This window comes from Gavia stellata, chromosome 30 (genome assembly GCF_030936135.1).
Source record: "Gavia stellata isolate bGavSte3 chromosome 30, bGavSte3.hap2, whole genome shotgun sequence".
NCBI lineage: Eukaryota > Metazoa > Chordata > Aves > Gaviiformes > Gaviidae > Gavia > Gavia stellata.
The window spans coordinates 4,660,072-4,686,119 of NC_082623.1; the positions used below are offsets into that span (position 1 = coordinate 4,660,072).

Genomic DNA, 26,048 nt, shown 5'->3' on the forward strand with positions numbered 1-26,048 from the left:
TCCCTTGCTCTGAGTAATTTTCCGTCAGTCCCAGGGGACAGCATGGTCCTTCCCCTTCCACCCAAGAGGTCTCTCCAGAGTTTGGGCACAAATAACCCCGTCAGGCTGATTTTCTGCCAGCCCAGGGGTTGGGGGGACAGTGACCGCGGGCTTGTACCTGGGTCACCAGAGCCTGGAAACTGTTTCTGGCACTATTCACGCCCCCGTCCCTCTGCACAAATATTTTTAGATTGGAAACAGTCTCTCTCCAGAGTTGCCAAAAGGAAGATGACAGAAATGGAGCTGTAAACGGCTCAGTGACCTCTGGGTTTGTGTTTGTTTTGCAGCTGAGGATCCGCCTGCGCGTGCCACTGGTCTGCTCGCCTCCGGGGACGCAACTGAGGTCCTAACGTTGCCCAGGCGTCCAAAATGGTCATGCAAAGACACCACCTCACTTGGGCAGGAATAGCATTTGCTCTCTACCTTCATCACCTCGTCAGCACCATCGAAGTCCCTCTGGATTGTAAGTTACGGATTCCCCCTCTAAAAACTCCTGCTGAAATGGTTGAGGAGGTAGAGTGAAGATGTGCACAGCCCAGGCGGCTTTCCTGGTCCAGCCTAAGGTTTTCTTTTCCATTGTTTTGGATTTTTTTTCTTTTTAAACCACATGCTCGCCAGAAAGTCACCTAAATCACTCTCTGATTTAGTCAATCTATCTCAAAAGCTGAGCAGAGGACTTGAAACCGCATTTCAAAATGGGACAGAGCATCAGGGAAGGTTCAGGCTGGATATTAGGAAAAATTTCTTTACTGAGAGAGTGGTGAAGCACTGGCAGAGGCTGCCCAGGGAGGTGGTGGAGTCACCGTCGCTGGAGGGGTTCAAGGAACGTGTGGACGTGGCACTGGGGGACGTGGTTTAGTGGGCATGGTGGGGTTGGGTTGGTGGTTGGACCTGATGATCTTGCAGGTCTTTTCCAACCTTAGTGATTCTGTGAAATCGGGTCCTGGCAAGTCTTCAGCCTGTTGATTTCAGTTGCGCATCCCAGGATTCCTGGTGTTGCTACAGAGCACAGGCAGGCTTTGGGATGCTCCGTTGTGGAGGACGTGAGCTCATTGCTCATCTGCTGGGGCAGGTGCTGCCACAATCTGACCCCCAGGTCCCCGAGGGCAGGGGGGACCCAGGTAGGTCCTGCAGAGCAATGTGATTTTTCTCCCCCTCTGTTGGGACTTTGCGGTTAATTATGAGATGGGAGTTATGTTTTATTCAGAAGAGCTGAGGGATACGGAGCGAGGAGGAAGGGGGACATGGGCTGATGTTTCTGCTGAATGGGCATCTTCAGGACAGCGCATGGGAAATGCATGATTTGTTTGAATCCACTTGAGACGGGGGTTTGTACTGAAGGCTGCTCAGCCACTGTTCTGGAAACCAGTTCCATAATTTCTTCGTGTTCCAGCTTCCTCCTGTAGCGGCTGTTAATAACAATCAGCCTGTGGCTGCAGGGAATCTCTTCCGACAGCGCAATGTACAGAAATCCTCCAGCAAGCAGTGCATTAGTAGAAAAAACTCAGCTTTTTGCTGGGGTTTAAATTCAGGCTGAAGTGCCAGGGTTGCTCTTGATAGGACGAGTTTCTACCCTGTGGGCTGTTGCTCTGTGGAGTCCCGGGTGTGCTGGGTGTAGCCATGGTACCTCAGCTGATCCCTGACTTTGGGCAGCAAAATGGGAAGGAAAAATTTGAGGCAATGGCTTTTGGCTGAAATTTGGAAATAACTGAAGAGAAAGGGTGAGAAAGCTCTGATTTGTGGAGGGGAATAAATACGTGTGTTACTTGAAAAGGAGAGGGTCCCAGAGTCGAGTCTGACTTCCTGCTCTGCTCCATTCCAGATGATTGTGGATGAAAATATCTGTTCCCCTGGAGTCAGCGCTGTAACATGCACAGGGCGCTCCTGTTCCCAGCAGTGGGGATTTTATTTGATGCACACAGCTCAGTCGTTCCTTCAGGCCTGGCTTTCTTAGCATCTGTAACATTCCAGAAATGTAGGCAGTCGGCATGGAAGTAGGGGCCAGTGCAGGTGGGGAAAACTGAATGGGTCTGCAAACAGCCGCCTTCTGCCATTTCTTGTGCTTTGCATCAGGAAAGGAGTAATTTTGCTACTTAAATGTAATGCGACCTCAGAAAAGTAAGAGAAATGCTGACAGCTGGTGGAGAAATGCTCAAGGCAGCCTGCAGCAGCTCACCGTTTCTCTAGCCTCCTCCTCCTCCCTGCTGCACAGCACTGAGCCGCAGGAGAGCATCGTCCCCTCCGGAGCTGGTGGGAAACTGGGATGGTGACTAACAGCATCCTTTTGTCATCCCTTTCTGAACGGGTCCGTGCACGACAGATGTTTGTAAATAACGTGCAGGGGGGCGGTTGCGCACAGCAGTGCCGAGAGCAGGTGGGTGAGGAGCATCTCCCAGCCCGGGCGAGGGCTAGGGACCCTGCCGACGCCTGTCCCCCGGGGCTGCTAGACGTGCAAACCTCAGGCTCTGTGAGTGCATGAGCTCTATCCCCCACGTACCACCAGCTTTGAAAGTCCTCCCTGCTCCACAGAGATCAGCTCCTTCGCCCAGTGCCGGGGTGTGGGCTCTGCCCGGTCCCCACTGGCAGGAGGGATTGGGAAAACCCTCATCGTCCCCGGGGTGTCGAGGTGCTGGTGGGCACCCGGCTGCCCTTGCTGACACACCTCGGGAGTGGGAGATCTCACCAGGGAAGCGTTTTGCTCCCCGGACCCCACATTTTAAGGGCAGAAGCAGCTCAGGAGAAGGCAGATGCGTGGGCAAAGCCTCAGGGTCCCCTCACGGCAGAGGGAACAGCCCTCGCTCACCCTGTGTCGGGGAGCTGCACTATTTGCTCTTTCTTTTAAGCTTGCCTAGGTGTTTTTTCCCTTCCCCAACCCTAACAAGTTTTCTTCTTTGGATAAAACCCTGCCTACCCCCATCCTGGGGACAGGATTTATATCTCTCCCTATATTACAAGCACCTTGTCTGAGTTTGGCTATCACCTAAAAAGCCAGCTAAGGGTTTATCAGGTGCATATTAGCCTGTGACTTGGGGGGATGAAACTGGGGGGGGCTCAGGGTAAGCCTGGCTATAGGGAAGGGGGGAAACATTGCTAACTCCTGCGGGCAACCCGCTGGACCACGGGGCCACCAACACCCACAGGCGAGTGGTGCGAGGATGCCTGTGCCTTCTTTTGGCCCCCAAAAACCCCTGCTGCAGAGGCAGTTGACAGCTAACAGGACCGCTCAGCAGGAGCTTCTCCCACATGGGCAGTAAGTAGGTAGATTAGAACATGCTTGAGTTGTAAAATGATTTGCGTGTAGTATTTGCAAGCCCTACAGTGACTCTACGTGTTTATGTTTGTGTGCATGACGTGTATAGGTTTGTTCTTCAATTAACCTTTTTTCTTTTTTTCATTATGCTTGCACTTTGGGAATAACAGCAAATATTCAGAGTGAACGTAAGTGTTCCCCTCGCCCTCGGTGTGTATGTGTCCGTCTCCTCTGCATGGCCGAAACAGGGCACGAGGGGTCCCATACGGAGCAGGGGGCCGGTGGTGGCTGTTGCTTGGCACACGGTATACGTGGGTGCGTTGCCCGCTCCTGTGGCAGGGCTGGCCAGAGTCAGGACAGACTGCTGCTTCTGCACAGCCCCGCATGGCTGGGAGAGGCACGGGAGGTGCTGAGCAGCCTGGGAGGAGTGTTTAGGCTCTGCTGCTTTCCCTGGAACAGGAACCAGGCTGTCTTTGCGATGCAAATGCTGTTTCTGCAGGGGCTTGTGATTGCTGACACCTCAGAGGAGAGCAGGCTCCTCGGCCGTGCACGAGCCTGTGTGCCAAGCTCAGCCCCGCGTACCGACAGGTTTGCAGCATCGCTAGCTCTCGGGGTGAGAGCAAGCGGCCTCGGACCTGTGCAGCTTTGTTCCAGGACAGCCATGGGACTGAGTTCTTCAATTCAGAGCTCAGGACCAGAGCTGGAGCCTACACTGGCTGCTGGGCTCATGTGCCCCTTTTCACAAGCCCTGCCCTTCTGAACACCAGTGCTGCGCTCCTTTGGGGTAAACCTGGGAGGTTTTGAGCCTCTTTCTTGCACAGGGAGTACCTGTAAACATCTTGCAGTGGCTCTCTGGCTCCCGGTCCCAGCTGTAGCCCCTGTCTTTGAGGTGCACGGCCAGGATGCCTTTCAGTCTGATTCAAACGACCTGAGGTAGCAGGAAGATGTAACTGTGAAATTTCTTAATGAGACCAAATACCAAGAGAGAAACAGGGGCTTCCCGGTACCAAAAGGGAGTATGAAGAGTGCTGATGATCCAAAGGGTGATGAGTAGCATATCCCCGCAAATGCTCATGGTAATTTCCTCGGGTATTGAAGGGCTTTAAACCACAAATTGCATGTCCATCCTGGGAAAAAGGCTGAGATCCCAGCAGGATCTGCTGCGGGGCAGCAGATAGAAGCTTCGTCCTCTTTGCACAACCCTCCTCATGGCTTTTTGTTTGCTTTGCAGTGCCTCAGCCCCCCACAATCACCAAGCAGTCCGTGAAGGACTACATCGTTGACCCAAGGGATAACATCTTCATTGAATGTGAAGCCAAAGGGAACCCCGTTCCCATGTAAGTGCATCTGCAACCCTTTTATGCTGAAGCTCTGCTTTTCACCAGAGCTGGCTCTGGAGGAGCTCTCCCCCAGTCAATCTGTGCCATTTACACCACCAGCTAATCCAGCTGTTGGCTTGCACAGCACAGGTAAGGATCTCGCCAGGTAAATATGGTCCGTGGTTACAAAACCAACATCTTCCCCCCACTTGCAGTTTTTCCTGGACACGAAACGGGAAGTTCTTCAACGTGGCGAAGGACCCTAAGGTGTCCATGCGGCGGCGGTCGGGGACGCTGGTCATTGACTTCCACAGCGGGGGACGGCCGGACGACTACGAGGGCGAGTACCAGTGCTTCGCCCGGAACGACTATGGCACCGCTCTCTCCAGCAAAATCCACCTCCAGGTTTCTAGTGAGTAACAGCAGTGGTGCAGAGCAAGCAGCCCTGAGGAGAGTAGGGACTATTTGCATCCAATGAGATTTTGTAGAAGCAGCATTGTGAATACCCGGTGCTCAAACATCTCAGCCTGCTTCATCTGTTACCTGTGTCAGGATGTATCCAGCCACAGGACTGAGGTGAAGGCATGGGGGTTATGGCTGTAGCTAATAGGGAAATACTCGGTATAGATTTAAGGGAGTCCTGCACACGTAGAAATGAAGTTTGCATTGAGGCCGCTCCATTGAAACCAGGCCAGGTCCAGCGGGAAGAGATCTGCAAAGTTACTACCCTCCCTTCCTGACGCGGTGTCTTTACTTCTCATGGTAGAGTCTCCCCTGTGGCCCAAGGAGAAGGTGGATGTGATAGAGGTGGATGAAGGTGCTCCACTCAGCCTGCAGTGCAACCCGCCGCCGGGCCTGCCCTCTCCCGTCATCTTCTGGATGAGCAGCTGTGAGTCGGGGGAGCCCCCTTCCCACCTTGAACCCTGTGGGCAGCCTTTCCGTCACCTGCAGTGTCTATTTAAAATCTCTACGTTTAGGGTGGCTACTGCTAGCTCAGAGCTCGGAGGCACCCGTGCATGGCCTGGGTCAGGGGGTTTCTCCTTTGCGCGGCCACCCGCGGGAGGGTCTGACTTGCTCTGAGTGCCTCTTCTCCCCTGCAGCCATGGAGCCCATCCATCAGGACAAGCGCGTCTCCCAGGGCCAGAACGGCGACCTGTACTTCTCCAATGTTATGCTGCAGGATGCCCAGACCGACTACAGCTGCAACGCGCGCTTCCACTTCACCCACACCATTCAGCAGAAAAACCCCTACACCCTCAAGGTGAAAACCAGTAAGTGTCACGGGGATTGCTCAGGGTGGGTCTTCCCTGGCCTCTCTCGGGCAGGGTTTTCCTTCCAGACACCTTGTTTCTGTCCTGGACAGCACTGAGACCTACCAGGGAGAAAAGTGGCTTCTTTCATTTTGTTTAGGATAGTACAAGAAGCGGTTTGGATGAGGAATGATAGTCCTCGGGTGGCTAACGTGGCAGGGAGAGGTGGCTGGTTTCCCTCCAGCACCTCTCAGAGCTTTGCAGCTTCGTGGGTCGAGGGCTGCAGAGGTAGCTTGCTGCAGGTATCGCCAAGTCCGTGCGTCTGGGATAAACTGGAAAGCATTTCAACACAGATGGGGCGTTCCCCCCATCTTTAGGGAAATGTATAATACCAAGTGATCTTTCCCTAGTTCGAAAAGCTGGAAATAGCCTTGGTTTGCTCCAGGCTTAGGTTTACGTGCTGGTGCTGCACGGTGGGGACTGAGTGTGTGTCAACCTTGCACAGCTCAGGATTTACCTATTGACCAGGAGCTGCTGTTTAGCTCCATGGCTCTGGGACGTGCTGACAGGAGGGCTTGAGCCTTTGGGGTCTGAGCATGTACCTGTGGGACATGCTCAGGGTGGCCAGCAATCTCAGTTTCACCATGGTGAAGAGCATCGTCTTGGGGGACAGGAGGAGCACGTGCGTGGCCCTCTCCAGGCACGTCAAGAGCCTTTCCATGGGCAGGTCCAGCCACCAGCAGTCTCTTCTCTAAAAACAAGATTGCTTGAAGGAAGGCGAGTTGCTGATGCTAAGGCAATTCATGCCAGCTGGCTGGCGGGGACGCTGGCAGAGGGGACATGAGCTGAGTGCTGCAGGACACAAAGCTCTTGAGTTGATGCAGGTCCTGCAGAGCATGGGCTGCCTTTTGGGGTGTGTGCGTGCAGAGCACTGGCACAATCAGCAATGGACACAGAAACAGCATCTATGGGCCCCAGTCATCAGACAGGAGCCATCTCCCGTTCCCAGTGAGGTCTGACTGGGAGGAAGGGGTAGTGTGTGCTCCAGATGCAAGGCTGTGTTTTGGGGAGCAGGCTCTTGCTCGAAGCAGGCACGAGGCACTCCTGGATCCCAGTGTTAGGGGCTTAATTTGATCTCGCAGCAGCTTAAATTAGAAGTAACATTATTAAAGCAACCTGAAAGTGATTTGAGAAGCAGATGGACCCTGGAGTGTTTTGCACTTTTATTGTAACAGCTTCTCCTCTGTGCAAAGCATGAGTGGAGAATCAGCATTATAAATACTATAAACAGGCTCTTTGCTACTGGTGAGGAATGTGCGGAGGTGGTTCATTCTGAATATTATTTCTCTGTTTAGAGCTGGCCAAACAATGCCAACCTTTACCTGTTAGCAAGGGACAGAGTCCTAAATTAGTGTGAGCTGGAAAAATTCTTGCATGGAAAGATCTGTGGTCATTTGAGCCTCCAGGGGCTCCAGCCTGACATATTTGTCAAGCTCTAGAAAAAACATGGAAGAAATCCTGGAAGATTTCTGTGCAGACAGATACAAGCTCCCCCTCCTGCTACACTCAGATGCCACCACAGTGTTTTGCTCCCCGGCTATGTAGAATTGGCTTCCAGTTATACTGGACCCTCTCTTTCAGTTTTTCTTTGGAAACATCTGCTGTGTTATCAGATGCAAATGCCACCCCACAGCCCCCCAGAGACCCTTATAATTTAAAGAACTGCGGCTCTAAGGTCTCATCTGTTATGATACAAAGGATTCTTTATACCTAGAGTGTTCAAAGGAGACGAGCTTGTATTTGTCTCAAGCTGTTCAATCAACTCAGCCTTAAGCCATGAGCATTGGCTGTCCCTAAAAAAAAGTTCACCAGCTGCTGAAAAAGCATTGCATGGGATAGCCATGCCCTTGGGCGCAGGAAGAGACAAATGCAAAGGCTTGGGGCAGCAATACACCCGTGCCTTTCCCTGCAGAGGGTTTCTCTGGTGTACCCCGGTTCAGGTAGCTCTTGGGCATCTGCTGGGCTCTCTTAACCCCCTGGCACAAAGACCCGGTGTGTGGCTGATGACTTAAGGCTTAGGGCAACAACTATATGGTAGCCAACGTAGCCTCTCACATCTCCTGTTGGGCAGATGACACCGTAGCACAGCTGTGCCACATCCTGGTGGAGACCAGGGCGTTCTCAGACACCAAACCGGCATTTCGGGTGACGGTGTGAGCTGAGGAGGGCCGATCCTCCAGCAGCCACGGGCTGGGACGGTGCATCCCCCGTCTCTTTGCAGAGCGCGGGGGGCAATTAGCTTTCTTCTTCAAGTATGGGTGATGGCTGGCGGTGGTTGTCAATGAGCGAGAGCAGCGTGGTATTGAAGAGCTGGTATTTTGCATGTAACACAATCTGCTTTAATTACCTTGTAATTAAAAGGGTTTTTACAGCAGATTATGCTTTTAGAGCCTAATTATTGTTATTATTTTTATTTGTTCATCTTTGCCATGCCTTTCTGCATCGTTACACTGCTGCCTAGCTGTGTCCAACCTATGCTTTATGCCGGGGGAAAAAGTAGCCAGGATGCGTTTCCCTCATAGTTAAGAAACTGAGAGAAAAAACATTTTCTTCTCCAAATTGAACTGACTTTTTTTTTTTTTCCCCCAAAGATACAAATGTCTTTATACTGAAAAGAAAAACACTTCAAGGAAATGTTTGTGATACAATTTTCATACATTTAGTTGTCCTTCCATCTCGTAGGAGGAAAACAGCCCTCATTTCCTCTCCTTTATTGCTGTGTTATGTTGTTCGTCCTGGAAGGCAGCTTGCTCAGAGTGCTTTTGTATCCCTGCTGTTGCCTGTCCGCATTGCTCTTGTGTTTCGGGAAGTTATTTTGTTTTCTGTCCCCCGTCCCCCCCGCACTGCCTGTCCCCCCGCCCGCTTTGTGGCACTCAGTACGCTCACGGTCTTTTGTTTATTGCAGAGAAACCCCATAACGAAACGTCTTTACGAAATCACACTGACATGTACAGTGGTGAGTCAACGCTGGCTTCTGGAGACCTTCACGATTTAACTCCCTTCTGCCTAACCTGACTTATCTCCCGTGCTAACCGGGCAGCGAGCCGCCGCGTTCGCAGCATCGTCCGCCCTTCGTCTGCGCCCACACACCCCTGTGTGTGCCCCTGTCCCCATTCGTGGGTTATGGCCTCAACTTTGCAAAAATGGGTGGGACAAAATGAGCCAAAGAGCGACAAAATCCCCCTCAACGTTCTCACAATTTAAAATTGTTGAGTTTTAAGCTAATTAACTGGATATGCGGAGCCCAGCTTGAGAGGCATTTGGATTAATAGGATCTGGCCCACGTGGAAAAGTCTGCGTGGCTGAGCGAGCCCGGCTTGCCTCCTCACCGAAGAGATGGCTTGTCCTCAGCGAAGGCTCATGATTTAAAGATAAGACCCACCATCCCTCTTCTCTCTGTCCTCAGAAAGAGCTTCTATTGTATTTGCAGCTAAGCACAGGCAGTGACTGGGAGAACAAAAAAGGAGTATTTGGTTTTCTCAAAAGCTGGGTGCTTTGTTTCTTTGTGGTGAGGTTGTACATGTGTTGGATGCTTTCGCGGGGCTCTTGCCCTTTGTCTGGGCAGGGAGATTACCTCCAGAGCCTGTGTTTGCTGGGAGAAGCCCATCCCAAACTCATAAATTATGCTTCAGACACAAAACCGCACGGCTCCCCGGGGCGCTGCCCTGAGAATAGGTTGGAAGTGTCACGGATGTGACGGGATAATGCAGGCAGAGTTGGGCAGCAGCGGGGGTTTGTAAGGGAGCGGGGAGACAGGCTGTTTGTGGGTGATGCTGAGAGCGCAGGCGCTACCAGGGATGCAAACGGCTCGCCAGAGACCACCATGAAGTCTGATTGCCCCAAGGCCAGGTGCTGTTGTGGGCTGGATTTGTTTTCCGCCCCTCTTGCTGCTTACAGGGACCAGGGTTGCGTGGCAGCGGACTGGGGACAACCCCAGCCATGCCCTGTGCTGGTCCCCAGCCGTGCCCTACGGTGAGATCTTGCTCAGCCATTGTCTCATCCTCTTCCACCCAGAGCCACAGGATGGTTTGTGCCCCGCATGATCCAGGGCACGTTTTCTTCTTCCACGGGGACTTTTGGGACAAGGAGTGCTTTTGCCAGCTAAGAGCCAAGGGAGTTGGAGTGTGACAAGAGGAGGATGTGCCAGGCGATGGCACTGGGTTCGGTGGCCCCGGCGAGAGCCCTCTCGTGCCGGCGTGCAGCCTGGGCAGCCCTTCCCCACCGAGGGAACCAGGGTGTTGGCATCTCACTGGCAGCCAGGAGTGGGAGGTTTCTGAGGATGCTGGAGAGCTGGGGAAGGCTCAGCAGAAGAACCAGCCTCAGAGGAAGCGCTGGTGGCAGCAAATGGGCTGGGTGTAGTCTGAAAAGATTGGTAGAAATGGCTGTGAAAGGGGATTGCCAGCAAAATTAGCCCTAATGGGAACTGCATAAACTCCATCACGCCTCAACTAGAGGCGAGCGGGAGGAGATGCCTCCCTTGCAGGCACACGGGGCCAGGGACCAAAGAGAAATCCAGTGGCAAGCTCTCCTGGAAATATACCTTGCACCTCAACAGCATAAACGACGTTCGCATTTCAAAGAGAATGCCTTCACGCTGGCTGGGCACCGCTTCTGGGTTTGCAGCCCTCGCCAGTTCAGGAGGGAAAGTCACCGTGGTGGTTGTGGGTTTCTCAATCTCCCGCTGCATATCTTTGTTCAGGGAAAAGGGATGCTTTGTAGTCACTTGGTTAGGAAAACGAGATCTTATCTGCACAGTCTCACAGATTTCTGCAGATTTCTATTCGTAGGTGCCTGGGATAAACTGCCTGCTATTTGCACTATACGGGCTATTTGCGTTTAACATCCCCTGGAACACTTTATGGGTCCAGTGGATTCAAATCCCCCACTCGTACCCCTGTGCAAATCTGAGCTCCAACCCAGCAATTTCTTAATGAACTGGTAAAAAAATTCTTACCCGCAGCCCTTGTTCTTTTTGCTGGCCCCATGTTTCTCTCTGGAATGGCCTGTCTGGCTGTACTGGCTGCTGGAACCAGCTGCAGCAAAGCAAGGAGTCTCAGGGGTGGGGAGTGGGGAAGAGGGACAGTGTCCCAAGTATTTAGGTCTTTGGGAGACTTAGGGCTCTCGGACCCTCTACCTTGGGGTGCTGGTCTCTACGGCGCGGGCTCAGCTCCAGAGCCAGCTGGCAAAGGGCTCTGCAGAGTTTGCAGGGAGGCTCGACAAGACGGGCTGCACGGGGACGGGCTGGGACAGGGAGGCTGCGAGTCCCCGTCCCTCCCGGTCTGCGACGGATGTGCCCGAGCTCGTCTCGGGGGACGTGGGACCTGCTGGCGTGGACGTGGGGCGTGAGCGGTTTGCGGGACACTTGTCCCAAACTGCACCCGAGGGCCAGGCTAATCGTGGGAGCTGTGACCGAGCCCTTCTCCCCACGGCTTGAGGCAGGAGCAATTTCCTGGCTGCAAAGCTTAATTGCCCAGGCAAACGGCCTGCAGTTATGAAGGAAAAATGATCTAAAAGGATTAATTGAATATTTTATTTATTTCTCACCTTTGTTTAAAATGGAAATGAAAGTCTGTTTTGTTCTTTTTCCTTTTTTTCTTTTGGCAAACCTACGGGATGTTTTAAGGCTGGCTAGCTGTGCAGGAGGCGAACAGATGGGATGTGTCTGGACGTGCATATTCCTATTATCACCTCTAAGTAGAAATGCAAGTTGATGTACAATTTTCAAATGCCATCAGGACTGTGGGGACGGGGGCACTGGGCTGCTCTGGGGTGAGAAGTGGCCGTTTCTGGGTTCCCCTGTTCAGAGCTGAACGGGTCCAATTTCATAGAGGCGGGGACAACAGCAGCAAAATATTGGAAGCAGAGTCTATTTTTTGAGCAGAAATAAATAGCCATGGGATTTATTTTTCCAGTTCTGTTCCATCCAAACAGATGAGTGAGATGTTGCTATTTTTCTGACAGCTTCCAGCTGTAGCTGCTGCAAGTTCAGAGCTGGAGCGGTACCTCTGCCTGAGAGAATTTCTGGCTGCTCCCTATTATAAATAGCAAAATATTTATTTTAGTGCTGTACTAAGGCAAAAAGTTTATAAGCTATGCAGTGGTGTTGTCAGGTTTATTAAACAAGTGGATAGGATACTAATTTATCTCCCTTATTTTTAATTTTCATCATTAATATATGGCTCGTAAAATTTGGCTTGCACTGCTGCTTATCTCTTCTAGTTATGCCCCGGGCTCCTGAGCAAATGGGTTCATTGTGGGACTGAAGCTTACAGCCTGTTCAAACAGGCTGCAGACTGTTGACTAATAAAAGCCAATATCAGCTTATAAAATAATATCCCACTCTCCTAATCACATGAGAAGAGAGAAGTTCAGGAGTCTGGCCGGAGCTATGGGAGCTGTTGATAAATACTGGCTTTAAACCCAGCCGCTGGCTCTGCTGTCCCCCCGCAGAGCCCCGGCACGGGCTGGCTGCTTGTTTTAACCGAGAAAAAGATCCTCTCCAGAAGCAGGCAAGCGAACAGCGGCGTGCGCCTGCCCCGAGAACTGGCCCTTCAAGAATTGCCTGCCTTGGTAATCCATTAATCAAATAATTGACTAACCCGCCGACGAGCACGAGCGGACCGGTAACCTGTGGGTGTGTGGGAGCGGTGTGATGCGTGCGTGTGGCCGCGCTCCGGCAGATGTGGAGTCGTTTCAAAGGCATGGTTTAACTCCTGGGGTTGTTTTTTTTCCCCTTGTGAGCCTGGTCGCAGGCTTTCCCTAAGGCAGGCTGACGGGAACTCTATGAACAGCCCCTGCCCTCTCTCCCCTCCTCCTTCCCAGCCCTCTTTCCCTATTCAGGCTCAAGTGGAGGCTTCCCAAATAGACATGGGCATCCCCAAAAGCCCCGCGGCGCTGGGCACGCCTGGCTGCCTCCTGCTCGCACGAAGCTTTCGGGGCAGCGGGAGAGGGCTTGGTCTGCACCCCAAGATCCTGCTCCTTCGTCGGGGTGGGCTCTCCCCACGGATCACTTCGGTATTTGTAGTGACCCTGTGCCAACCCTGGCCATTCTGTCCCCTTTCCTAATCTCATAACCTTCATCTCTGCTACTGCTGCTTTCAAGCCCATCTCATCCTGTTTTGTCCTCACTGATCTAGATCTAGTTTAATAATTCCACTTATTAATGGAATTTATTCCATTAATAATTAATTCTTTCCCCCTACAAAGAGACCTTTGCTGTGTGTAGAGAGTTGTCTTGTGTCTTCCCCTGGTTTTCTCCTAGTAAACCTTCCTGTCCAGTCCTGAACTTTGTCATTTTGGTCGCTAAGTTTTTCCTTTCCAAAGGGCACAGTCCTTCCAGGCCCCACAGCTCCCAGTAAGGGTGGGAAACCCTCTTGGTGCTGCTGGAGCTGCAGACACATCCTCCGTATTTCGGAGATCTCCGTGGCAAAGCGGCTCAGTTGTCCGAGTAAACCCTTCCTGTGCCCATTTGTTCTTTATGTCCTTCATTACATGTTCTGTCCATGAGTATTTCCAAGTTTCATCTGATTTCAGCCCATTTCTTTGTGCTAGAGGCAGGGGTGGGCAGGGAAGGTGCTGCCCCGGCGGGAGCTGATGGTGTGGGGCTTCTTCCCCGCAGCTCAGCTCCCTCTGCCCATCCTCTGCTGCTTCTTTACCTCCTTGCCTCCCAAGCATCCTCTCTCTACCCTTTTTTATTTTTTATTTTTTTACTTTAAAAATTACCTTGAGCCCTTCTCTACTTTCAGGTTCATTTCTAGGCAAGTTCAGTATCCCAGGCTTGGCTGGGAACCTGACAGCATCCCCCTGAAAGCACCGTGTATTTCTGTGCCCTCCCCGTTGCTACAGCAGAGGAGAGTTTAAAAGCACCGTGTTTTGTTTGTTTGTTTGTTTGTTTTCTCTCCTGCTGATTTCAGCCCGAGGGATTACGGAAACGACTCCCAGCTTCATGTATCCCTACGGGACCTCCAGCAGTCAGATGGTGCTCAGAGGGGTGGACCTCTTGCTGGAGTGCATTGCTTCAGGAGTGTACGTACCGCTTCCCGGCTGGTGGGGATGGGGAGGGGGTGGTCCCCAGCCGTCCCCGGTGGGATGGCCTGGGACCAAGATGTGAATTACCAGTGGAAATACCGCTGGCTAGGAAAAGGGATCGTTCCCGTCCTTTTAACTACTACTAACAATACTCTCATAACCTGCTTGAAGCGTAAGAGCACGGAGCAAACAGGAAGGCTGAGTTTTGCAGCACTGTTCAGAGAAGCAGGTGTCCTCGGATACTTGCCTGTCCCAGGATAATTCCCCACTGGTTTGTCCTTATAGCTATTTGCAAATCTCCCAGCTACTCCTCACCATGCCCTATAAACTGCGGGTGAGGACATTTGTGGTCCATGCGCCTGCAGAAGCGTCCCGGGCTGGGGGTCAGGCTTGGGCAGCACTCTCGGGGCGTGCTGCCTGCACGCGCTGCCAGACCAGCACTCCGCATCCGCAAGCACGAGGCGTGAGACGGACCCCGCTCCCGATCAGCTGGTGATGCTCGGGGTCCTGGTTTAGGGGCTGTGGCAGGAAGGAGGGTGGCCCAGCAGTTGGATCAGTCCTTCTCCCTGGGTGTGAGTAGTTCCAAGTGCAGGATTATCAACGATTTTCTTAAGAGTAATTTTCCTGTCTTGCAAAAGCATTTATCTCCTCCCCTCTCCTTAGACCAGCACCGGACATCATGTGGTACAAGAAAGGAGGAGAGCTTCCCGCAGGCAAAACCAAGCTGGAAAACTTTAACAAGGCCCTTCGTATCTCCAACGTCTCTGAGGAAGACTCCGGCGAGTATTTCTGCTTGGCGTCGAACAAGATGGGAAGCATCCGCCACACGATCTCGGTGAGAGTGAAGGGTACGTCATCTTTACCTTGCCATCTTTTTTTACCTTTGCAACCAGAAGCTGAGGGGACGCGCACGGGAGGGGATGCTCTGATTTGTGAAAAGGGCGAGTGGGGGCTTTCTGCAGGGGCTGTCTCTGCTGCATCCAGCCACACTTGCTTCTTGACCAAACTGACCTAAAAGCAGTGTGAGATGTGATCTCAGCAGAGCTTCACTGATGTAAATGGTTGCGGTTTTGTGCAAAACAGGAGGATTGTGGCCAAAGAGGGGGGGAGAGGACCCTCCGCTCTGACTGCACCCGAGAAAGCCCACTCGAAAGGATGGTGTTTTCATGTCTTAGTTCAGCAGTGTCCAGGCAGGGAGGGGATTTCGGATGAGGCAGTACTGCTGCGTTTAAAACTGGTGCACTGGTGTGTTTTAAAGCTGCTCCATACTGGTTGGATGAACCCCAAAACCTCATTCTGGCCCCTGGCGAGGACGGCAGGCTGGTGTGTCGAGCCAACGGGAACCCCAAGCCTGCGATACAGTGGCTGGTGAACGGTGAGCCTATAGAAGGTGAGCAAGGAAGAATCTGTACCTCCTTTACAAAAACATAGCCAAGGATCTTGTGGCTGACCGTGAGAGTCAGAGCTGCTGTCGGGGTGCCAGGCACCCCACTGAGCGGTGACCGTGGTCTCCAGCGTCGCAGCACATAAACCACCTGCTTGTCTGAGACAAGGCCAGTTGAACCGTGTCTTTGTAGGCTGGGGAGGTCACATACCATCGTCTGGTTTTATCTGAGCTGAGATGGAAGGATGCGTAATGATATTGAGAGTCTTGTGAATTTGAATTTAAAATTTAATTTAAAGAATGCTCTTTGTTTTGAAGCTTCTCCCCCCAACCCGAGCCGAGAGGTGTCTGGAGACACCATTGTATTTCGAGACACCCAGATCGGCAGCAGTGCCGTGTACCAATGCAACGCGTCCAACGAGCACGGCTACCTTCTCGCCAATGCCTTTGTCAGCGTCCTGGGTAAGTACTTATGGAAGATGAATGCCCTATACTCAAGTTTTCCCTGCAGAAGTTCCCTACTTGCTTTCCTCTTTGTTGTTAGCTACTCTAAGGCTAATGCGCAAAGGTACATGACCTCTGCAGCTGGGCTTTGGACTAGAAGTCCATTACCATGGACATGCAAAGCCATGCAAGGCTGAGCAAGTCCTGTTGGCACCAAGATGTAAGCTGACTCATGTGGCGAGGCTAGAAAGGGAAGGAGAGATGAGAGGGAATGGAGAAGCTCTACTAAGTCTTGAAAGTGCCAGCAAGGAAGAGTGGACAAAAGAGAAGGGGAGGGTGGATGAAAACACTGGCAAGGGAGCGGTGGAAGCCAGATACTGGTTTCTTTTCTTTCTCAATGGCTGTGATTTTTGCTGTTTGCAGATGTGCCTCCACGGATACTGGCCCCCCGCAATCAGCTCATCAGGGTGATTCAAAACAACAGGACCCGACTTGACTGCCCCTTCTTTGGCTCACCAATCCCCACCCTGAGATGGTAAGAGCTGCAGCACGTCCCCTGCCAGTCCGGACGGGTGGGAAGGGGAGGTTTCCTGCTCTTTCTTCCCTTACAATAGCACTTTGTGGTGTTGTGAGGTTTAAGAACGGCCAAGGGAACACATTGGACGGAGGAAACTACAAGGCACATGAGAACGGGAGCTTGGAGATGAACATGGCTCGGAAGGAGGACCAGGGCATCTACACTTGTGTCGCTACCAACATCCTGGGTAAAGCGGAGGCGCAGGTTCGCCTGGAGGTCAAAGGTAGGGGCACGAAGGGCCCTGGGTCAAAACGGTCTCTTGGATCCTTTGAAACTTGCAGCAGAAATAGTAATTTAGGTTAAGGGAGGGTTGGTTGTGCGCTCCAGCAGTCTGTCAGCAGGACAGGCACTATGTAATTTGGAGCTGGAATCCAGAAAATGGTAGAGATTCCCTTTTAATGTTGGAAGAAAACAAGGCTGTGGATATACTGAAGCTATAGAAGGGCTTGGTGTGGATATTGAGCTGTGAGATGCCATAAGCATTGCAAAAAAGAAATACAAAGTGTTATCGGGGTTAACTGATGGCAATAAAACATTTTCTGAATCAAGTTTCCACTGGGGCTTTCCCTGTTCAGCAAAACTGATTGCTGACTTGGAAAACTGGATATTTTTTAAAGGGTCAGCATAAATTAATGGCTTGTTAAATTAATTTGTTTGCAAGCATTTGTATCAGAGATAGTTCACTATAGCAAGCTCGACACACACTTGACGTGCATGCTTGTCTTTTCCAAGTGACACCGCTCTTCATTGAGTTCCCGAGCTAAGACCCAGCAGTTTGGTGCCTAACGCTTTCTTTCTGACTTCGTGCAGACCCAACCAGGATCGTGAGAGGACCAGAAGATCAGGTGGTGAAGAGGGGCTCCATGCCTCGCCTCCACTGCCGTATAAAGCATGACCCCACGCTGAAACTCACAGTCACCTGGCTGAAAGATGACGCACCCCTGTACATGGGAAACAGGTCTGTCTTTAATGGTTTCGTGGGTCTTCTCTCCCCGGATTGTCAGGCTTTTTACAGAACGTTTCAGGAGTCACCAGGGATAATATGGACAAACATCGAGTTCCCATTTAGGCAACATTTGCTGTTCTTGATACTTTTAACGTCACTAGCTCCTTCCAACAGACGCTGCCTAGCAATTAAAATTGACTTATCAGTAAATCAAAGACTTTGACTACAGGTTTTATTTACAGAAATTTTAGGACATCTTGATAAAACGGGTGGGTTATTAACATGCTACTTCAAAATTAATGTTTATCTGCTGTGAGTGGTACAGTTGTAATTTCCTTTCCATAGCTGACTCCCTTCTTGTAGAGTGGGATCTAATCAGGGAACATGAGCCAGAGGTCAGACTATTTTCCTAAAAGTGTGATTATTCCAGGTATATACCAGAGCACATTTGCTGGCTCCTTAGGAAATGAGGTTTCCAAGAAGAACTCCATGCATCCTTAGCTGATAAAATCTCCAGACCAGAGATGTACTCCTGTTCTGTTTGGGCTTTTTCATGTACTTTATCAGAGAACAGTTAGACTTCAATCCTGCTGCCTAATGTGCTTAGTTTAGGCACAGTTGCGTGATTATCGTTCTCATCCCTTTAAGGATGAAGAAAGAAGATGATGGTCTGACAATATATGGCGTGGCTGAAAAGGACCAAGGGGATTACACCTGCATAGCTAGCACGGAGCTGGACAGGGACTCAGCTAAAGCGTACCTCACCGTCCTAGGTAAAGCTGTCCTCCCGACGCACTGACACAGAGCTAAGTGCTTTATTTTTAATACAACAGACTGACTTCAAGGTCAGACTGAAAGGGCGATCTGTGATCACAGAATCGTCCTCTGAAGCAGAGATGCTCAGGGAGATGCTGGCAGAGCAGCTGTTCCGTTGCTGCAGGACTCGGCAAGGACGTGCTGCCTTATCTCAGACTCAGACAACGGCATTGAATTCGAGTCGAAGGAAACTTGTATTTGAGACCAAAAAAAAAAAAAAGAGTAGTTATTACATACAGCTAAAAATATCCAAATGTGGATGTTGAAGCTCTGTGAGAACAGTCCTAAATTTGCAAGTGAATTTAACTGAATGTCAGGCTGCTGAGCAACACTGGAAACCAGGGGGTGAGGGAGCCGCTCCTACCTTTGTAGGTCTCCTTTTCAATATGGGGAGTGACAAACCTAAACCCATTCCCCAAGAGAATCTACTCCCCCGAGATCTACTCGCAAAACACAGATTTATCAGTCCCTGCTCTTGGCCACCTCAGATCTTGCTGACCTGCTGCATTCATGGAAGTGCCCCAGCGGGCCAGCGCCGCTGGCATAGACCCGCAGCGCCCTACCGAAGTTGGGAGTGCAATATGAATCCCGTATCCCTAATAATTTGACTGGGCTTGATTTATTTCCCTTCCTTTTCCCCTAATAGCTAATTAACTCTATAGCGGGCTGATGTTTCCCCTTTGCTGTGTACTAGAAGGATGAATAAAGGTGTGCAGAGCGTGCCTTGGGGGTCTCTGGGGAAGGATGTGCCTACTGTAGTCCCCAGGCAGTATTGGATCCTTCTGAAATCTATAACTGTGTGTGTAACTTTATATTTGCCAGGTGCTCCTTTGGCCACCCAAGCTTAATGGCTAAACTAACACCGTTAACAACCAATGTCTTACCTTGCAGCTGTCCCTGCTAACCGTTTGAGAGACTTACCGAAAGGTAATCATCACTAATTCATTGGGTTTATTTTATTTTGTAAATTGATTTTGTTTTGCCTTGCCAATAACACCAACAGAAAATCTAGGTGTAGTGGTTGAAAAAGCTGGGAGCTGATGCTTCCAAGTCCTGTCCATGTTGCCTTTGAAAACCCATCCAGCTGGCCGCAGGTAGAAAGGTCCTGTGCTGCGTCATTTCGTGTCCCACAGTGCCAGTTCTTGAGTGCAAGAATCACCTTACCCATACCTGGAAATGGTGAGCCCTGGTGGGAGGAAAAAAAATCAGATTGAATCCCTTGACCCTTACCTGGAAAGAAGTTATTACTGTTCCTGTTATTGCATGAGCTGGTTCTGTGCGACCATGTGGGTTGTGACAAGATAAAGAAACCAGAATTGTGCCCAGAGCATTTCTAACAAGTATGTATTTTCATTGGGACTTTGTGTCCTTTCTGTTCTATTTGTTTGCATTTATTTTTTGGACAGCTGCATGTAGTCTGTTGTAAGATCATATATCCCCCTGCTAAGCCACTGTATCGTGCTTCCACCACCCGATAAACATCAGTTGCATAGGGAGCAGGTAGGGTTTCAAGGCAGGGCACAACTAGCACGTGAGCACATTTGTATTTAAAAAATTGCACTAGTCCACCAAGAGCTGCAGGACGTGAATCGTGCCACCGAGCACATGTCCTCCCACGGGTCTGGGCTAAGACGGTCAGGGCTTCCCCTCCCGGGAGAAGCGATGGGAACTGGGACTCCCAGCTCCTGCGACAATCCCAGTCTAATGTGTCTCGTTACTCGGCCAACAGAACGACCCGACCGGCCCCGTGACTTGGAGCTGACGGACCTGGCCGAGAGGAGTGTGCGGCTGACGTGGATTCCTGGCGATGACAATAACAGCCCCATCACAGGTCAGCCACCAGACCCTCTGCCCCGTATCCCTCTCACTTTCTTCTGCGCAGTGGAGGGAAAACTTTCCTTGCAAGCTGAGCCCTTAACCCCACCTCTCCATCCTCTCCCCCAGACTACATCGTCCAGTTTGAGGAGGACCGTTTCCAACCTGGCATGTGGCATAACCACTCCAGGTACCCCGGGAGTGTCAACTCGGCCGTCCTGAGCCTCTCTCCTTACGTCAACTACCAGTTTCGGGTGATTGCGGTGAATGACGTGGGCAGCAGCCTGCCCAGCGTGCCCTCCGAACGATACCAGACCAACGGGGCACGTGAGTACCGTCCACCCGGTCCCTCTTGCCACAGTGACTCGATTTTGTTCTTAGCATCTGGCCACCACTCCCCGTGTAGACTCTTCCCTCGTGGTGTATGATCCCCGCTCCTGTAACAGAACAGATTTACACAGGTGAAGGAATGAGCTGGTCCATGCATGTGCTGGGGTGTAATTTTATGTATCACATCCTCAAGGCTATGACTGATATTCTGCAGAGCAGCAAAACTCAAATGGAAAGATTTATGCAAAGGTCAGTCCAGCAGAATCTGTTGAAGGGAAGCCCAGTTTCACCTTACAGAGAAGCTTTCTAAAGAAAGTCTTTCATCCTTTCTGACCACAGGAAGCTCAGAAGTCTCTTGGAAAATGAGACTCAAGTGTAAACTGGCCACAAGCAAAAGGCATTTTGTTCCAAAATTGCTAATTCATTGTCCACTGCTAGAGCTGGCCAGGAGCCCAGATCGATGCAGGAGTAAAGTGTGCTCCAGTCCACGACCAAGACTCGGGTCTTCAGTTTGTGTGCCCAGCACTTTGTACGTTGTAGAATACTTGAGAAAATTCATGTCAGGAATTCACAAGAAACTTCGTAGTTTTGCTGCATTTCTTAATTTAACCATTGCAGAGATACTTCTGCAACATCTACTGGCATCTAGTGTTGGCTTTCGACATTACTCTTCTTGTTTCAGATTTCAAGAGTGTCAGACTCTGCTCCTGGGGTTGCTTCACAATGGCTGTCTTTCAAAGATTTAGGACGTTTTGGAAAAAAAAAAAAAAAAAGAGGCTCCTAAATAAGTGGCCTGGTTTTCAAGAGTGCTGAGAGTCTCGTGTTCCATTAACCTGAATGGGAACTTCTGGGAAAATCAGGCCATTAACTTCTGTCTTGGAAGTACTTTTGGCTTCCACAGTAAAGGGGTTTTAACCACTCAAATGGTAATTTTTCAACATTATAAACTGCATTTTTTATTTTTTTTTCTCAATGTGAATTTCAGGTCCTGAAATTAACCCAACAGGAGTTCAAGGTGCAGGGACCCAAAAAAACAACATGGAGATAACCTGGACGGTGAGTTCTTCTTTGATGCTTGACAGCCACCCAGCATCTTACCATTACGGCCACGGATGCTAAGATACAGAGAACTTGTAGTCTGTAGCAATGTGTGATATACCTTACAGAATACTACAACCTTAATGATCATAAAGGAAATAAAAAGCAGAAGATGCATCTACAAGAGAGGCCACTGTTAGTGTCTAGAAGAAGATTTGCGATAAAAACAAGAATTTGCAACAATGTAAGGCAAAGAAAAGATGCTGGGTCACAGATACAGGTTAGGGAGGATGCTCAGAGAGTCTGATTCCTTAAGCAGTGTATAGGGCTTGCAGACCAGCTCTTGCTTTTCTTCATGGGCCAGCAGATGTCATCCACAAATAAGCCAGTATCTGTAAGGAGGCTAGAAATTGCAGTGGGAGTATGGGCTGGAATATGAGGATATGTTTCTTGGTCCTGCCTTGGGTCCAGAGGGCAAGGACTAGGTATGTCTCCCTCTGGGAACAAAAGCATTGACCTCCTTTGAGATTCGCTGATGGAGCATGAAATAAGAACCAGGTGCTGAACAGAACTTTTTGGAGAAATACAGTTGCTCTTCCTCCTTCTCACTTTCTTCTTCTGTTTCGGTCCATTAAGCCTCTGAATGCAACTCAAGCTTATGGGCCCAACCTCAGGTACATCGTGAGATGGAGGCGAAGGGAGCCCCGAGGGAGCTGGTACAATGAGACGGTGAAGACACCAAGGCATGTCGTCTGGAACACACCCATCTATGTACCCTATGAGATCAAAGTGCAGGCAGAGAACGACTTTGGCAGAGCACCGGAGCCTGACACCGTCATCGGCTATTCAGGGGAAGATTGTGAGTATTTTCTCAGCCAGAGATCGTAAGTGTTTCAGAAGGGCAGGATCCCACCCAAGGTCAGTGGGTTGGCACCTGTGCCCGGGACACGTTCCCAGCACTGCTTGATTTGGCACACAAATCCAGTTCCAGGCATTGGAAGAAAGAGGCTTGGCCATTAGATTCTGTTCTGGGCTCTGCCTGCAGCTGCCTGCATGACCCAAGTCACTTAGCCTCTCCCCTGCTCTCTGTAAGACCCAGATAACACCTTCAGTGTGGAAGAGTAAGATTTCATTTAAGATGAGCTCTGGCTGTATTCCAATAAACCGCATTAAATTTTTTGCCCCTGACATCTGCAGAGCACTGAGTTCATTTCGGAAGAGAAGTGTTACGAATGGCCAAAAGGGTCTTGGTTCATCCTGGACTGGATTCTTGTGCCTCTCTCATAAGGTCCCAGCTTGGGCTCCTGTTTGCAACACACCATTGGCTCAGCTTATCTTCCTTTAGAACTCTCCACCTGGTCACGCAGAACAGCAGCCGGCTTGTTTAATTCTCTTTTCACCTTCTTTCTGGGCTACTGGTATCATCTTCTGTGCCTGCAGCATCCAAGACTCTGAACTACGATTATCCTTATCCTGTTAGGATAATGTGGTTTGCTGCCAACAGCTTTATTTTTAAAGAAATAGATATTAGCTCCTTGCATTGCAGCATCAGTGGGGGTCCCTGGCTGTGTGACTTCAGGATTACCAAGGAGTAAGGTAGATAAGCCAGCCAACCGTCCATGACTCTAGGCTTGAAGTCAAGGGGGGGTACAAACAGGGCACAGCAATTTCAAGAAAAACTGCATTCTTGGTGCTGAGGTAGCACTCATGATGCATCCTCCAACTGGGCATCTTCTCCCAGAGGAGAGAGGGCAACGGGAAGGAAAATGGGCAGAAATGGTGGGAGTCAGGGTAAGAGCTGAGCACTGGAAGCAAAGCTGGACCTAGCTGAGAGGCTGTTGCTGGAAAAGCTCTGCAAGCACCTGACTGCACCCTCGTCTCTCCATTACCTGTCTGTGCACTACCAGGGTTTTTTTCTAGTTTCAGTTGAAAACTTGTGGAATAATTTGGAGTTTTGCGAGGGTCTGAATAAGCCTGCACACGTGTGCTTTATACGGAGGTAAAGCAGGGAGACCAAAGCTGCCGTATCACACCCCAGACACAAAAGTGTTCCTGCCTGTATCCTAAGGGGTAGGACAAGTTAAAAAAAAAAAAAACAAAACCAACCAACCAAACTAGTCCCTGCCTGTCGTGTCCGAATTACTTCACAAATAACTGCAGATTTCTACATACACGCAGGTGACCTGTAAAGAGGAGGTAAAAAACCCAGCTGGGTCAACTGCAGGTTCTGGCCAAATTCAGATTAACAGATGTGGAAATAACCGGTAGTTTTGTAACTCTTGGGTCTAACAGTGGCCAGCCAGTTGCAGCAGGAGGGGGCTGGATTTGCCACTACCCTTCTCTGGGAGAGGGAGGTGAGCCAGACCCCTTCCTTGCTAACGTGATCTCCTGCAGCAGTGTGTAGGAAGCCCTGCTATTAACTGGATCACGAATAGTCTCATGATGGCCGGCTGAGTGAAATAGGGTTGTTTTTTTTCCTCTCTTTCCTGTGGAAGCACTGCTAAAAAAAACAATAGTCAGCTTTTAAAGCATGCACGTGTCAGGGAGAAAGCGAGGGGGACGGAGGTAAGTGATGCTATTCTGTGTAATTGCAGGGTCGTAGGGTCTGGTCACCCCAAATGAGGGCAGCCAGGAGGCTGAGAGTTGGCTTGTTGCTCCTGTTTTATGTTATCAAGTTTGGAAACCCTCAGAAATTGAATTTAAGGAGGGAGAAAAGGAGAATGACTATCCCCATGAAAACACTGCCGGCAGCCAGGGCCGGCCGGGGTGCAGCAGACGGCAGAGCCAGCGCGCAGGGCTGCTGCTCGCCCCGTTTGCAGCAGCCCAGCAATGCTGCAATGGGAAAACCACGGCAAGGGCGAGAGGGGTGTCCATCTGTCTGTCTGACCTCCAGGGTACTGCTGGGTGCCTAACGTACACTCTGCTTTATCCCTGAACGCTCAGATCCCAAGGCTGCGCCTACGGATGTTAGGATAAGAGTTTTAAACAGCACTGCCATTGCTCTGACCTGGACCCGAGTGCACCTGGACACCATCCAGGGACAGCTCAAGGAGTACAGAGTGAGCAAACCCAAATCTCTTCGGCACTGACTATTAATACAGCTAACCTTCTCACAAGCCGAGGTGGCCCCGGCGATGGAGCTGCCTGCGATGGGGATGACAGAAAACTCTCCTCCGGCCATCGCGACCCTTTTGCCATGGCTGGGTGCAGACCGCAGGGGCTGAGCTCTCAGCTCTGGAGCAGCACCAGAAATGAAGTGCCTTGGTTTGCTCTTTGTGGTGCCTGGACAGGGCTGGGGACATCTCCCGTTGCTCCCCCGGGGCTCGGTGCTGGGCTGGCCCTTCCCAGTGTCTGCCCGCAGGACCTGGGGGGCTCAGACAAAGCAAGTGGGGCTGCCCTTGTGCACCCAGAGAGGGACTCGGGGTGGTCCTGCCCCGGCAGCGAGGCGTCTCCCAGCTCTAGAGCTGCCCAGAACCGCAGGCTGGCTGGCTCTGGGGGGAATGACCTCAGATAGGTACAAACAGGCTAGTTTTTGTGTCATCCCCAAAGTACCTACATCGTCTTTTAATGAACACCAACCCCTGCAAAGCCTAAACCCAGCGGTTTGTACTAACTGGCAACTAAAGACAGCATGGATCCTGTTTGTTCGTTTACTGCTAAGGTAAAACACCGGTGTTTGTTTATGTACAGAGGACAGACCCTGTTCAAAACAAGCAAAAGTCTGGACAAAACCCCTTCTATGAGAGTTTAAGACGTTACCGAAAGCGCGTGTCCTGCAAACAGCTGTAACATTTCAAATCCAATAATCCGCTGGGCATAAAGAAAGCTCCCTGGGTACTGCTTTCATTTTTTCTGCCTCTGCTCTGGCATTCTGGTCTATTTTCTGAATGAATCTTATTTCTGCATGAAATAAGATTTACAGTCGGGGCTTTGAATGAGAGGCTTTCCAAGTTCAGACTTTCCTTTGTGCCTGGACGCGTCCCACCTTTCCTTGTACACCGCTACGGTACTAATCTGGGTAGAAAGGGAGAGGCACATGATGCCTGGCGCTCGGGAGCCAGAAACAGCTCTTTGTAGTCTGAGTTTAGCTGGTTTTGCTCTGTGACCTTTGGTAAGCACTTAACCCCATGCTCAGCCTCTTCCTCGGGTAACACCGCTGACCTGCCTCGCTGGGGGGATGTGGAGCTTCATTAATTGCTCTAAAAGGCTTCTGCAGCTGAGAGCTGCTCTTTGGAAAGGCGAAGTTTTGCTATGCTTTGTTAATGAAAAAACAACTGCACTTAAATGGGAAAAGCTTCACTTGCCATGCATGTTTCTTGAAGGCCTATTTCTGGAGAGACAGTAGTTTGCTGAAGAACCTGTGGGTCTCCAAAAAACGGCAGTATGTGAGTTTTCCTGGAGACCGAAACCGGGGCATAGTGTCCCGGCTGTTTCCTTACAGCAACTACAAGCTTGAGATGGTTGTAACCAACGGGCGAGGAGATGGGCCACGCAGTGAAGTTAAGGAGTTCCCCACACCAGAAGGAGGTACGTTCCCGGGGGGGCTGTGCAGGCACCCGTCCCTCGGGCGCGTGCTGGCAGAGGTTTGGGTGGTTCAGCTCTGCAGAGCGGACCGGGAGCCGCAGGGCTCTGCGGCAGAGCCACGATGCTGCTGGGGAGATGCGCTAGGGACAATTTTTAGCCGAGCCTGGGCAGCATCTTCTGGGCAGCGTCACTGTCACACGGCACTGCCGTATGCCTTCGTCACCGCGG

The 26,048-nt window shown here is 50.9% G+C and overlaps 1 protein-coding gene across 9 annotated transcripts in view; it reads left to right on the forward strand.

The window, feature by feature from the left end:
* Nucleotides 1-408: 408 nt before the first annotated feature.
* NFASC (neurofascin) overlaps nucleotides 409-26,048 on the forward strand; it is a 53,788-nt gene continuing 28,148 nt past the window's right edge. For 4 of the 9 annotated variants that reach the window (XM_059831147.1, XM_059831150.1, XM_059831151.1 and 1 more), the window contains exons 1-19: nucleotides 409-502; nucleotides 3,460-3,477; nucleotides 4,521-4,626; nucleotides 4,824-5,020; nucleotides 5,375-5,497; nucleotides 5,709-5,879; nucleotides 13,832-13,943; nucleotides 14,610-14,794; nucleotides 15,205-15,336; nucleotides 15,649-15,792; nucleotides 16,198-16,309; nucleotides 16,408-16,574; nucleotides 17,162-17,309; nucleotides 17,946-18,070; nucleotides 19,005-19,040; nucleotides 19,843-19,944; nucleotides 20,058-20,255; nucleotides 21,244-21,314; nucleotides 21,933-22,155. In XM_059831147.1, the coding sequence (XP_059687130.1) occupies nucleotides 409-502; nucleotides 3,460-3,477; nucleotides 4,521-4,626; nucleotides 4,824-5,020; nucleotides 5,375-5,497; nucleotides 5,709-5,879; nucleotides 13,832-13,943; nucleotides 14,610-14,794; nucleotides 15,205-15,336; nucleotides 15,649-15,792; nucleotides 16,198-16,309; nucleotides 16,408-16,574; nucleotides 17,162-17,309; nucleotides 17,946-18,070; nucleotides 19,005-19,040; nucleotides 19,843-19,944; nucleotides 20,058-20,255; nucleotides 21,244-21,314; nucleotides 21,933-22,155 (2,464 nt within the window). Of the gene's footprint in view, nucleotides 503-3,459; nucleotides 3,478-4,520; nucleotides 4,627-4,823; nucleotides 5,021-5,374; nucleotides 5,498-5,708; nucleotides 5,880-8,823; nucleotides 8,875-13,831; nucleotides 13,944-14,609; nucleotides 14,795-15,204; nucleotides 15,337-15,648; nucleotides 15,793-16,197; nucleotides 16,310-16,407; nucleotides 16,575-17,161; nucleotides 17,310-17,945; nucleotides 18,071-19,004; nucleotides 19,041-19,842; nucleotides 19,945-20,057; nucleotides 20,256-21,243; nucleotides 21,315-21,932; nucleotides 22,156-24,239; nucleotides 24,356-25,618; nucleotides 25,824-26,048 lie in introns of those variants that run through there. The other 5 variants (XM_059831148.1, XM_059831149.1, XM_059831153.1 and 2 more) reach the window with 4 other exon arrangements.